General features: G+C 42.2%; 1 protein-coding gene across 4 annotated transcripts in view; it reads right to left on the bottom strand.

Moving 5' to 3' along the window:
- LOC100649412 (paired box protein Pax-6) overlaps positions 1-13,379 on the bottom strand; it is a 58,767-nt gene that overhangs the window by 28,927 nt on the left and 16,461 nt on the right. For 3 of the 4 annotated variants that reach the window (XM_048406609.1, XM_048406610.1, XM_003395991.4), the window contains 3 exons: positions 6,876-7,128; positions 6,469-6,649; positions 224-500 (listed from right to left, as the gene is read on the bottom strand). In XM_048406609.1, coding sequence (XP_048262566.1) covers positions 224-500; positions 6,469-6,649; positions 6,876-7,128 — 711 coding nt within the window. The remainder of the gene's footprint in view (positions 1-223; positions 501-6,468; positions 6,650-6,875; positions 7,129-13,379) is intronic. The other variant, XM_048406611.1, reaches the window with a different exon arrangement.

The raw sequence follows: 13,379 nt of genomic DNA on the forward strand, positions 1-13,379 counted from the left end.
CGTTTTCACTTTTGTATTATATGCACATCTTTTACATACAGTTTGTTTTAATTTTTTTTTCCAAACTTTACAAGTTTCGTACCTCAAGCTCTTTTACACGTTATAGTTCCAGCGTTAAAAACAATGACAAGAGATGGAATGAAGTCCTTCGAAGCGACACACGAACAAGGAACGTGGGATGTCGTGCGTTACATTTAGCAATTAACGTATAATTGGGACTCACCGCTTCGTTTGAGCAGAGAATCGTCTCGACCATGAAGCTGGCTGCCGGGCAGCAGCGACTGGCCAGAGCCGGGGGTCGCTGCCGTTGGAATTCCAGTGGCCAAGGGATGATGAGAGGGCGTAGCGGAATACCAAGCCGGTGGCCAGCCTGCAGCCTGCCCATTGAACATCCGAAGCTTATCGTACACGCTCTCGGCACCCTGATGCGCCTGCACCGCCGCAGCCTGTTGCTCCTTCTGTGAGGCCAGGTTCCTCAGCACCCTGTTGATGGACGACACCTGCGAATAGTATATTAATTGCTATTAGCAAGTGAGTGGATAGAAGCAACGACAGCTAGCAAAAAAAGCTTTGAAGAACTTTGAACTTGTTGCGGATTGAATGGTATCGTGATGATTGGGCTTCTGGTAATGATAGTAAAGAAAGTATAATAGCAATGAACGGTGAAGAATGCAACGATAATAAAAACAGTGCGAGAGGAAGTAAATTGAGTTTTCAGTTTCTGGTTTTTTTGAAAGGTAATATTTCGTAGAACAGTGTATCGTAGATTGGCGTAGAGACCTGTTTGTCTAGAATCAATCATTAGTAGAACGCAAATATATTGTGGTGGATAGGTGGTAGACGGAGTTGAAAAAAGTTTGTTCGTTGTAAGTTACGTGGTACCGTTCGCCAGTGGCATTTGATTTTTGATTTACAGGGGAGTATCGTAGCTTGGTACAGAGGACTGCTCGGCAAGGACCAATCGTTGTTAGAACACTAACACGTAACTGTAACGGCAGTCCAGATTGAAAGTAGTTTGTTTGCTGTAAGTTTGGTCATATCGTAAAACTGATTGGTTTTTGGTTTACCGAATGCTGGTAGTTTTTGGAAAATGGTTCCATAAAATGCTCGACGGCAATCGTTCGTTATTAATAAATGAATTAGTTACTAACAAAAATAACGAAATCCACATCGATCCAATCGTATCACGGATCTAATGTCATTCGTAATAACAAAGTGACGATCATTCGATCGATTATCATAAGGTGGTTTATTATTAAACTTGTTGGTTTATTAAGGAGACGAGTGATAAGATTGCAATAGTCAATTATATTAAAATCACTGCAAGTACAAGTACAGTAATAGTGTATGCCAGTCATAATCGTCGCTCGCTCAATGCTGTTGTTCAGCTATACGCTCGCTATTCGACTATCTATTCGACTATGTGCTTCGCCTAGAGAGCACGTTCGTCTATTTGTACCGACCGGTGTTATTATAAAAAGTTCAAATGTAATTCCGGTTGACCATTACAAATAACGGCAATAATATTTTATCCGGAGTTCGTTTACCTTTGAACCTAGCAAAGCAAAACAACGTTGGTATTCCAAGCCACAATAATATGAGTGATCTGCTGATTTAAATCTTCCGTTGACTCACGTGCCGCTACAACCACAACGCTGAGATGCAATTGGCGCCGAATTAATGTCCGACGAGCGAAGAAAAGCGGCCAGTGGCAAGCTCGAGCAAGAAACAAAACAAAAGAGAAAAAGATGAGAAAAGCGAAGGAAACTTTTGAAAGTTTCATCTGGTTCTTTGCTAGCTGCTCGCGACAATCATTTCCATAGTTACATCGGTTGTCTCTCGTTCACCGCTTCCCATCATCTCTTTCTTTTGCGTTCTCTTTGCCGACCTTCATGCTGAGGGAGCGACTAGCAGATGAAAGGACACCGCCATCCAATTATTATTACATAAAACGGTTTCCATGGCTCTTCGCTCCCCTAACCAGCGCGGTGGTAACGCGGTCTTCTTCACCTTGTACCGCGACCGAACCACTGGCTAACTCTAAAGTTATAACGAGCCACGGGGGCGAGCCTTGTACTCTCGACTCTCGCACATAATAGTCTCGGTGTTCTACGCGCGCTCAATCTCTCCCGTTCTGCACCCCCCGAACCGCCCCTTGTGCAACCTCATCCCCCAAAACATCGACTCGTCGATGGTGCAGCAAGCAGCGAGTCGAACATAGCCGAACTCTCTTCCTCCCTCCCCCCCCTCTCTCTCTCTCTCTGCGCTGCACTTCTCCCATGGATCCCTTGGCTTGCTTCGATGTGGATGGAGGATATCGAGCGGAGCTTCTTAATTACTAGGCTTTCGCTGAAAGGTTCTATGAGAGAGGGGAAAAAAGGAATGAGAGAAAAGAGAGAAAGAGAGAGAGAGTAAAAGCCGATCCTTCTCGCGTGTGGCTCGACTTAAGACCTCTGCTCGAAATAATGGCTGTATGCCGTCGGGTGCCAACGACGTTGTTGCCTCGAGTATTCTGCGTATGTACTGAAGGCTGTACAGGTCAAATATATGTGTGTACAGGAGAGGAGTACGAGTTATTACGTGGAATAAAAGCCGGTAAATTCAATCGAGCTTTTTGTTTGCCGCCTCGACGAGATCGATGTTGGAGCACGCGGCGATAGGAACAAGTAATCTTAGCTTTGTAACAAGCGAAACACGTTTAACGCACACGATGGCAATCGAATCTTTAAGTGACATGTAAATAATTCAAGTGTAACGTGTATAGAGTCGTTTAATCGGTTAAAATTAAGGGTGTGCTATAGAAGGGAAGTAAGTACGTCATCAGTGGGAAAATTATATTAAGAACATTGGTTGAATCGCGTTAAAACTCTTCTTACAATATCAAAGATCCCACTTAACTTCGATGAAATTCTACACGAGCCATTCACAAGCCATATCAACTGATCAATTCCATATATTGAAAAACAGAGGAACACGATAACGGCACAAACAATTATTTAAATTCGCTTTGGAATGTATGATCGACTTTCATGGAAGTAAGTCGTTTATTTGTATTTATTCGCAAATTGAATATTAATCGCGTATGTACTTAGTTCATAAAATTATGAAATTTATGGAAAGCGAACTTGATCGATTCCACCCTTAGAAGATTCTCTCGCACATCATGCCATAACATAATAGTTTCTTACGAAATTGTACAAATCCATCGACCAATTCGAAACGAACGAAACTCGACGTAATACGGAACCGCGTGTTCCTTAACCGGAATCAATCGAACGAGGAAGGAGGGTGGTAACTCGCAGGAGTAGACAGCATGGAAAGTTCGTATCGCAAGATTCGTCTCAATCCTGCGGAATAATGGTTGCGGGAGAGGACGAGAGGAAAGGACGTTTCTAAACTAACTGCATACAGCATCCAGAGAGAGAGAAAGGTAGAGAGAGAGTTTCAGAGGCAGCCAGGCTAGGCTTTCCATCATCAAACCAAGCAACCTGGCTGTTCTACGCTCCGCTCCACTCGGCTCTCGCCGCACAACAGCCGCAGCACCGATGCAGACCATTACACGCGCGACCGGACACGAATAATTGTGCAACACGCTTAACTGATCCCATTCACCCTGATTCTACCCGCTTCCATCCGCTCGTCGGCGACTAACCCCGTCGCACCCCATTGCCGCGGACGATATGTACCCACCGCAACAACCAACGGCTACCACCACTACCATCATCGTCATTGCTATCATTACTGTTAACGTCGTTGCCGTTTCACGAGACAATCGTCGTCGTCATCGATGAACCCGATCGAAGATTCCTGTGGAACGACTATTGATCTATTCGTTGTCGAGAGTACCAATTCCGTTTCGTCAATCTCGTTGCCCAGGTTTTGCTTTGGCTTGGTTTGAATTGGTTTCAGGAATTAAATGGCATTGGCTGTTGAAAAGAATGTAGAGAAGTTTTAAAGATATTCTTCGATTCAAATGACTTCAAGTTGTGGGTTATCGATGACATTGTAAAGCATGCACAGCTGAAAAGTATAGGAGAAAGCATGATAAGTTATATTTTGTGCTTTTTATCGGAGATTTCCTTTTTACGTCGCTATCCTGAATATTTCGAAAATACCGATTATCATAAAATGAGGATATCGTGGCTTGCTATTGGCGGTTTGTAAAATTCTATAAAGGAGATATTAATTCATATTAAGATATACCGGAAATAGTTTATAGTATCCGATAATATCTTAAGCGATACCGATAATTGCCAAAAGTACTCGATAGAATAGTTTTATGTCTATACAGCGTGAATCTCTAAACTGAGTGACTCGAAGTATCTTAAAAATTGTATACTTGTTACATAACAAAATATCTCAAATGAAAGCTGGATAATGTCAACGATATAATTTAATATTAATAATTTTCTCCAGGGTTAGTCGTCATTAATCAATAACATATATGCGATATAAAACACAATGTAGAATAAATCCAGATCGAATTCCAGCATCATTCGCAATTCTTCCCAATTATCATCGTACATCCACTGCGAGATCAGAGAGATTTTCCTCGAATATCTCACAAAACTGATCGACCGATCAAAATGGTCACACACACATACACAATATCGAGATTTCCTCACTCTCAATATATATTCTCTCTACCGTCAACGATTCGACAGACAACAGACAATTCCATCACGAACCTGTTCTTCTGCCAGCACCCTGTACGCTACACCTACAAAACCAGACTGTGTGATCATTATAACGATCCCAGCGTTAAAAGCTGAAACAACGTTTCGCGTGTTCGATCGAACCAGATTCCTTTCCCGAATATTGTCGTCGGATAAGCATCGGCAGAAGAGAACGGATCTCTGTGTGTAACCACGCTGATTGATCACCATCCCCTTCACTAGGTGAACGAGGCAAAGCTCTGTTCCCAAAGAACCGATAGAAACGAACGGTTCCTTCGCGAGCCGACGGATAACGACTCGTACGCGTGCCGTCCCCTTCGATATTCCTGACAGACACCCGGAATCGTAAGGGGATGGTCGAGGGAAATGGCGGTTCTTCTCTTCGAAAGAAGACCTCTCCTAGAGGAAAGACACGACTTTTCGAAATATTCCTCGTCACGACAGATCGAACGTGCTGGGGATACATCGAATAGGAGGAGAAATGGTTTCAGCTCAGGTTCCCAATTTTTGGATCGTATCTTTTAAACGTATCGCGAAGTTTGATAAGTGATGATTTTTAATGCAATTTAAATATTAAACCAAATATTATATAATTTTCTTCTATGTTCAATATTTATCTTCTATGCATTTTCTTTATCTTACTACAAAAGGTTCTTTTGCTTTTACATTTGGACAAGGAGTTGCAGTTTGTCTGACTATCCTAAAAGAAGATCGCCAATTTGTTCAGAATGTCGGTACCGATATTTTTTAGTATTTAATTAACATGTTAGCGAGCAGGAGAATTCACTGTGGATTATCTATAGGTGTAACCAACGTGTCAAATGTTAAATTTGAAATTATGCGAAAGAAGGTTGGGAAACACTGTTTCAGGGGATTGCGGAGAAGACCATGGAATATCGATATTCGCGAGGGTGGAAAGGATGTTTGGAAGACGGACCGAGAATTCTTGGGAAGAAGAGGGGAAACGACTAGCAGGACCAGAGGGTGGACAATGCCGAGGCCCGCGTAATGGACCGATTACCCCTCCCAACCGATCGTATTGACGAGACTTTGATTAGGGTCGAGTGGCCAGATCCGACGGGTAAGTACCGACCCGGCTGCGCACCCTGATAAACCGCCGCCACCATACAAAGCAACTCCGTGTCTAAGCGAATGAGCATCCCGTTGCTGGATCTCCCCACGTGAACGCTTGGAACGCGACTCCTGTCCCCGGAGTCATTGCGCTTTTCTTTCTCTGCTGGAATTGGCAGCGGTGCACGGTCATTTGCTAATTGCGCGTTGGAATGAGAGTGGAATAAAAGTGGAATGCTGGTGCGTTTGAGAGCACCGATGGAATGACTTTCGATGAAGTTGCCCAGGTGTTTGTACGTGAATTGGTTCAAAGCCGAGAGTTTTGAGTTTGAAGAGCAAAGGAAAGAAGAATTTGAAGCTTGTTGCCACTGATTGCACTTGTTTATCGGTCATGCCGAACAAGCGTCTCTCAGATTGATTTGGATTTCTGCGGATATGTCGAAGTTATATTTGAAATATTATTTCCAGATTATTTGACATGGTTTAAGGTTTCTGAATGTTTTGGAATGAACTATATGTTGAGATAAATACTTGCATGATATTTCTTATTAATTGTTAAATATATTAAGCTAGTTTCATGTAAGACATTTTGTAACAGGCTCCTTCGAAAATTTCGGAAATTTTTTGGACCTTCTTTTTAAATCGAGTCAGGCTATACTCGAAGTGAATCTTAAGATATTTTCAAGCGAAACTGCTGTATCCACAAATATTTTGTACTTACGCTTGGAATGTTGTCGTTGTTGCAAACACCTTCTTGCAGCAGTCGATCACGGATCTCCCAGGCGAAAATCGACGGGCATTCTCGTTTGTAATCGGCGATTTTGTTCACCACTGGTGTGGTCGCTACGCGTGGCTTGCTACCACCGATTGCACGTGGTTTGATCGAACCAGTCTCGTAATACCTAAAGAGGAAATCAATTTCTTGAAAAAAGAATTAAAATATATATTCATCTAAGTTATAATAAAGAAGAGGGCAATAATAAAATATAAAATAAAAAAGAGTCAGTCTCTTTCAAAATTATAAGATTCCTAGCCAATTCAGAATTACTTTAATCTTTTGACAATCATACGAATGTTATATCAAAGTTTCTCAAAGTCTTTCGTCCTGAACGATGATCCATGACTGACCTGCCGAGGATCTTGGAAACGCATCCATTGCTGACTTGCAGTATGCGCGAGATGTCGCAGGGCCTAGCACCACTGTGGGCCAGTTCGACGATCTTCTGCCTTGTCGAGTCTGGTAATGGTCGGCCGTTGACGTAAACACCGCCAAGCTGGTTAACCCCGCTGTGTCCTGCAGCCGAGCACCCAAATATTGAGTTCTGTCCGACCATAGAACCCCCGCCAATACCCGCACCACCCCCGTGCATCAAGTCCTCCTCTGTGAATCAAAACGCGCGCAATGTGTATTCTGTCACTTAGCCAGAGTGTCTGGTTGGATAAACACCAACCCATATGTATCCACGCGTACGCATCGTCCACGTTCTTATTAGTCTGATTGCACCGCATGCATCGTCATCAACATCGTCGTGGACATACATAGGCGATGACGAACCGCGTGCTACTGATAATCACCACATTGTCGATTCAGTTCTCGATATAATGCGGCTACTAACATCATGGATTAAAGATCGGAAATTCGATTTTCCATTGAACGATTAATTCCTTTCACGCGGCCAAATATCGATGCGTAGCGGATCTTGTTTTTTTTTTTTTTTTTTGGAAAGAGGAGGGGAAGAGGAATAGAATTAATATTGATGAAATGGGATTTCTAATAAACGTTTAATACCTCTGATTCGAAAATTGATGTTTTGTTGGTGATTAATATCTTTTTTTTTTTTTATCAAATTTTTAAATAGTCGTTCTGTGGAACGGGTTAATGTGGTTAAAATACAGCAGCGTGCAGAAGTTTCTAGCCAGATAGATTTCTTATACATTTTTATTTAAATTTCCTAAAGAGAGATATGCAATGGTATATAAAAAAGGTAAAAATATATCTCGATTATAAAATGACACAGACAAAAATGCATGTATTCTTCTGCGTGTTACTCCGTAGTTAATGTTTCTGGAGACGTAGAATCATGGCGCTTGAAACTGCCTGGAAGATACAGTTGGACCGCAAAAGGTTAATCCTCGTACGTGTACTGTTCCAGAATAATATATGGCGTATACGCCATGTGATCGTTAAAATGGAAGGGAGAACTACAAATAACAGTAACGTTGAATTTGTTGTAAATCGTGTAACAATTTGCATAAGATAAACGCAAATATTCGCGACTCTTAATAATTACAATGCCCATAGAACGCGAGTCAATTGTAGACGATGAATATTTAAAAAAAAAAAAAAGGTCGCCATTGTTAATTCCGTTACGCAACACAGTCAGAACGATTGTAACTGTCTACAATTGCGGAGGTACAATTCCAAACACTAAAGAGTACACTGGCAATATTTGCATTGGTTAATCGATGAAAATAGCCGAAACCACAATTAACTCGTTTTTCGATGACACGCGTTCGTAAAAATCAATAGACTTTTGTTAAATTTAACAAGATAAACGACTGCAAATAATCAGGCCATTCGCGCACGTACCTCGGCGATTTATCAAAATGTATTTTCAAAAATAAAACGGTAAAAATGAATTTATAAAAGGACGGAGAAAAAGAACAGGAGACAAAGGCTACCATTGAAGGACGTTAACATTCCCACCACCAAAGAATCTGTATTTAATAATAACTCTGTGTTATTACGGTGAATGCGTGTTTTAATAAACCGCCGTTCCGATGAATGCATCAAATCGTGCATACCAGTAATAATTTTTTAAAGATATAATTGGACCTAAAATGAAGGAACGCAGTAGGATTAACATGATAAACGATTGCAAATAATCAGACTATTCACGCGCCATACTTCCATCATTAACTAAGATGTATTTTTAAAAACAAAATAATAAAACAAAAATGATAAAAAGAAATTTGAAAAAAAGAACGCTGTAAAAGACAAGAAAGAACAACGTTATTTCGCTTTGCCATTACCAGGAAAACGAAACGATTTGAACGAAGCGCCACCCTCGAAGGACGTTAACGTTAACGTTCCCGCCGCCAAAGAATCTACATGGTTTTACAGGGCACGAAGAAACACAACGGGGTGGACGTGCAAAGTGGGCCTTTTGCTCTTTTGTCACCGACCTTTCTCTAAATTTACGTGCTAACGCCGACAGCGTGCGAAGAATAAGGGCGGAACGAACCTTGCAGCCGTGACTACGGGGTGCACACGGCTGGGAGCAGGGACTACAGCGCGGCTGCCGTACTTGGCATTGCTGCTCGCGCTAAATGCATCTTGCAATTAACGAATTTAATTAATCTCCTGCTTTTGCGCGGCGCAAAACGACAAGAAATAGTTGAAACGCAATTTGAATGGTTTGCCGTGGCGCTGCGGCACCGTATGAAACCACTTTGTGTGTAACGTCGCAGGCACACCACGCGTTCTCATCAGCCTTTTCCCGGCATCACGAGAGGGCCGAAATTCCACGCGTTTCGTGCTTATTTCACGCTCAAAGTGGGCGTGTTTCCGCCTCTACAACTATCTGTCACTTTTCCTTCCTCGAATATCCTACCGCTTCGCGATATTACATTACTGCAAACACAATGCCGAAAATATCGCGATTCTTTTTTATTTTTGAAAGAACTGGCAAAAGACGGCTACAAAGATACTCATTTGCTGTTCTCTTGATTTTTATATACTTTTTCCTGGTAGAATTAAATTAATGATAAATTTCAAAGGTAAAAAGCACGGAATTTGAAGGAAATAAATATTATTATCGACTAATTTCTGTTAATACCTGGACGAATGCATTGTATATAGTACTCCGTCGTGTGGCGGTACGAATCATTTTTGGCTAAGCATTTAGATAATTTGCAATCGATCGTTCTCTATTTTCTCCACCTAGCTGTTTATCACGGTGAAGTTACTAAATTAGACGTTTGATAAACTACTTAATATCGCTAAATTTAAACTCTTATCATATGCGCGACGCTATCGAAAGTTGTCTTTATATCGAACGTAACTTTCAAAAGTGAAACTCGTCAAAAAACACACACATAATCGTATGGATTCATGAAATAAACTCGCTAAGGCTTAGTTTATTAATCGTTATCGCGGGACCCTATCTGAACGTATGTCTTTAAGGGGCAAGGCAAACAAGAACTTTGCATAAAAAAATGGAGATATGTTAATGGATAATAGGCATTTCTACAGGGTACTTTGATGACAGCACTGAAAGCGATGGTGGACTTTGAATGGAAGCGCAATGTCTATTCAATTATGCATGCCGCGTAAAAGAAACGATAACGACATAACGTTAAGACTTTTTTCTTGATCCGATTAAAATGACGGCTATCCTTCGAAAACCCTGCTTCACCTTGCGACCACTCGATGAATATTCATTCGGCGGCCACGCGAATAACCACCTATGTAAGTGTATTTACAAACGACACGCATTATTTTTCGATGCGTGTAACGCAAAAATCATGGGAAACATTTCCTGGCACATCACACGCCATATTCTAAAATAACACCGGGACTGAACATTCGTGTCTGCTACCGACTATCTAATCATACAGAGTTCTTTCATTCAGCGAGAAAGAAGATTATCTCTCGCAAAGGAACACATTCTTCTTTATGCCAGCAAGATGTTGCCGTATAAACCGTTACTGTTATGCGATCGGTTCGTGCATCAAACTGTCTTTGCCTCGCACGATAAATAATTTAATCATGAGCACAACGCACGGTCTAAGAAATCCTCTCCTAACCTCCTATAGAAATCTATCTTAGACAATCATCTATTTCTTCTAACGTCCTCGAAAATATATGTATTGAAAATCACGACCTAGGAAATCGAGCAAAACTCAAGACTGTTCCATCGATATGGTTGCCCGATCCCCTCGCGGGGGCCGCTGCTTTTACTGTGAAACTCGTGTGTCGTAAAAATAAACGGTTGAGGGCATCGAAATCCCGACGTCGCGTCGCGTCGCCGCGAGAACACGCCGTCGTCTCCGCTTTGTGGGACAACACAAACCCGACGCTGGTTTTTCACCAGTTTTAATTCATTACAAAGAGGGTGTGACTCGGGCGCATACATACACGGCGAAAGAGAAACCGGCTGGAGGAACGCACAAAGTAGAAGGCTTTCTCTCTCCCTCTACTAGCTCCGCTCCTATCCTTTCCTCCTTGTTTCTCTCTCGTCTCGCGCGAGGAGAGCGAATCGTCCGTAGCACAGCGGCACCGACGACCCGTGCACACGCCGTCCGCACACATTCTTTATATATAATTTCGCGTTAATCTACGCGACGACCAGCGCAAAAGCGAGTCATGCCGCAAAGTGAGGCAAAAAGGTTCCACTTGGCTGAGCGTGAAACGGGACACAGATTAAATCCCATCCTGCCGGCGCACGACGTCGCGGCACCCTTCCTCTCCGTCCAACCACCCCCTCTCAGCTACAGCCCCTCCGTCGCCGCCCTACCGTCCGTTCCTCTCACCCTCCCTTCCCGCTCTCTCTCTCTCTCGCCGCGACCGACCTCCCTCGCCAAACAACCCCTAAACCTACCGTTCCTAACGCTACCGCCCTAGACAAGAGGGGTGGGAGGAGTGAAAATTCTGCCATTTCGTTCTGTTTAAGCGTGGAAATACTTGTGTGAGTCTGCTGTTTGTAGCGTATAAATACTGTCTTCGCAACGATTAATACAATTTCCACTCGTTTTGCACCTCGGAATATCTTGTAATAGCGCTTCGTTTGAGTCTACAGAACTTTGATATGCTAAGAGTTGGAGCAAGTAGTTGTAAGATACAGATAAGATACGCGAGATTGGTACGATTTTGCGATGATAACACCATGCGATTCTTTTTTACCCTATTTGTTTTTTAAAGACTGTTACACGAGTATGTATACATATACATGTATATACGCGATTCAGTTAGCAAGGATAGAAAGCAAATGTACATATAGTGTCGGCACTGTGAAATCAGAAAAATGTTGCATGCCTCGTTTGTACCGTACCTATCTGTGAGGCAACTTGTATATACTCGTTTTGGTGTTAGCTCTGTTAATCTTGGAATTTTCAAGCGCAACATTATCCTACTAACGTAGTAGTAGATTACATATTTTCGTGATATTTATTTTTGTGATATTTTCGTTAGAAAAAATAAGCTGATTTATAATCCAGTTTTTAGAAGACAAGCAAGCTGAATTACGTAATTAAAGTAGCACTGACACATGGCAAAAAAACTGTATGTGAATTTCAATTCGCACTTCACTCAACTATGCTCTACGATTGAAATACATGTGTATCAGGATAAAATATTAGGTAACCAACATAAATAAATGACTAATAATTAAACCATACCTCAATCGCAAACATACCTCATCTCGTTAGTTCTGTGGCGGCACTCGACCTCGGAAATTTCCAACGGTTTCGCGGCACAAAGCGCTGTATCTTAAAAGCGCTATGCCGACAAGCCTTAGGTGTCATCGATATCCCTACGGCTCCTTCGCCGAATTTTCGGGAGACCGCACACGTGGCAGTCGTCGCGGACTTCTAACAAACGCGCGCGATATCGATGGCCAACAAAGAAAAGAATCGGCGTGGCTTTTGAATCAAAGAGATTCAGTCTGCCCCGAGCTGCGAAGTGCGAAGGATCACACGAAAAGAGCGCTCTACTTCCTATAACCTGCGTCAAGCATTGATCGTTACCAAGCGTTGCTAATTTTTAATTGTTGTTAATTGTTGTTTGTTGCCAGTTGTTACTGGACGTCAGTTGTTACTAAATTAATAAATGTTTTTTGTTGAAACATCTGAGCATTCCTTTTACACCTATCACGACATACCACTTCAGTTCCTTTACCCAAACTATAAATTTTCCTGCTAAAAACGAGCTATATCCAAAAAATAGTCGTGTTATAGAGAGTACACGTAATCCACATTTTACTAGGGCGCGTATACGGGCTAGAACGCAGGGCAAGTAATAACCAGTGGCATACAGAAGGCGTTATCTCTCTACCATGCATTCGCGAGTGCTTCAACGATATGTACGTTCCACTTACGACATTCTTTATTTGGGCAGCAGTTCCTCGTGAAACTAGCGCGAGACTAACGATAGCTCGTAAACCGTCGCGTCGTGTAACTCCGTTTCGCATCTAATAATGTTCACTAACGCTACAGAGAGACTATGGCGAATTAGCAATTTTCCAGCGGGGTAACAGCAGCGAATGTATATATGCACAATCGTAAACAATGCGATACTAAACGATATATTTCTCCGTGAGAAACGAGAAAGTAAGCAGCAAATGGCTGGAAAGAAACACGATTGATCGTTATCCCATAATAGAAACAAAACAGGCCAGCGAACTGGTTAATACACCACTTCAATTCCCAACGATGACGGGAAGTTTACGTCAGGATGCTTGTTTAATGGAACGCAATAATATTACGCGCGTAATTAGCCAGTGCGTTTTCGAGTGGCATCCTTTCGAACGTTAAGAGTTTTCATGACCGGTTCACTCCATGTCGTAGACCGCACAGAGAGTTCGACACGGCGATATTTCCGACATGAAGTGCCGCCATTCTCGTTAAAATCAT

The sequence above is a fragment of the Bombus terrestris genome, chromosome 6 (assembly GCF_910591885.1).
Source record: "Bombus terrestris chromosome 6, iyBomTerr1.2, whole genome shotgun sequence".
Taxonomy (NCBI): domain Eukaryota; kingdom Metazoa; phylum Arthropoda; class Insecta; order Hymenoptera; family Apidae; genus Bombus; species Bombus terrestris.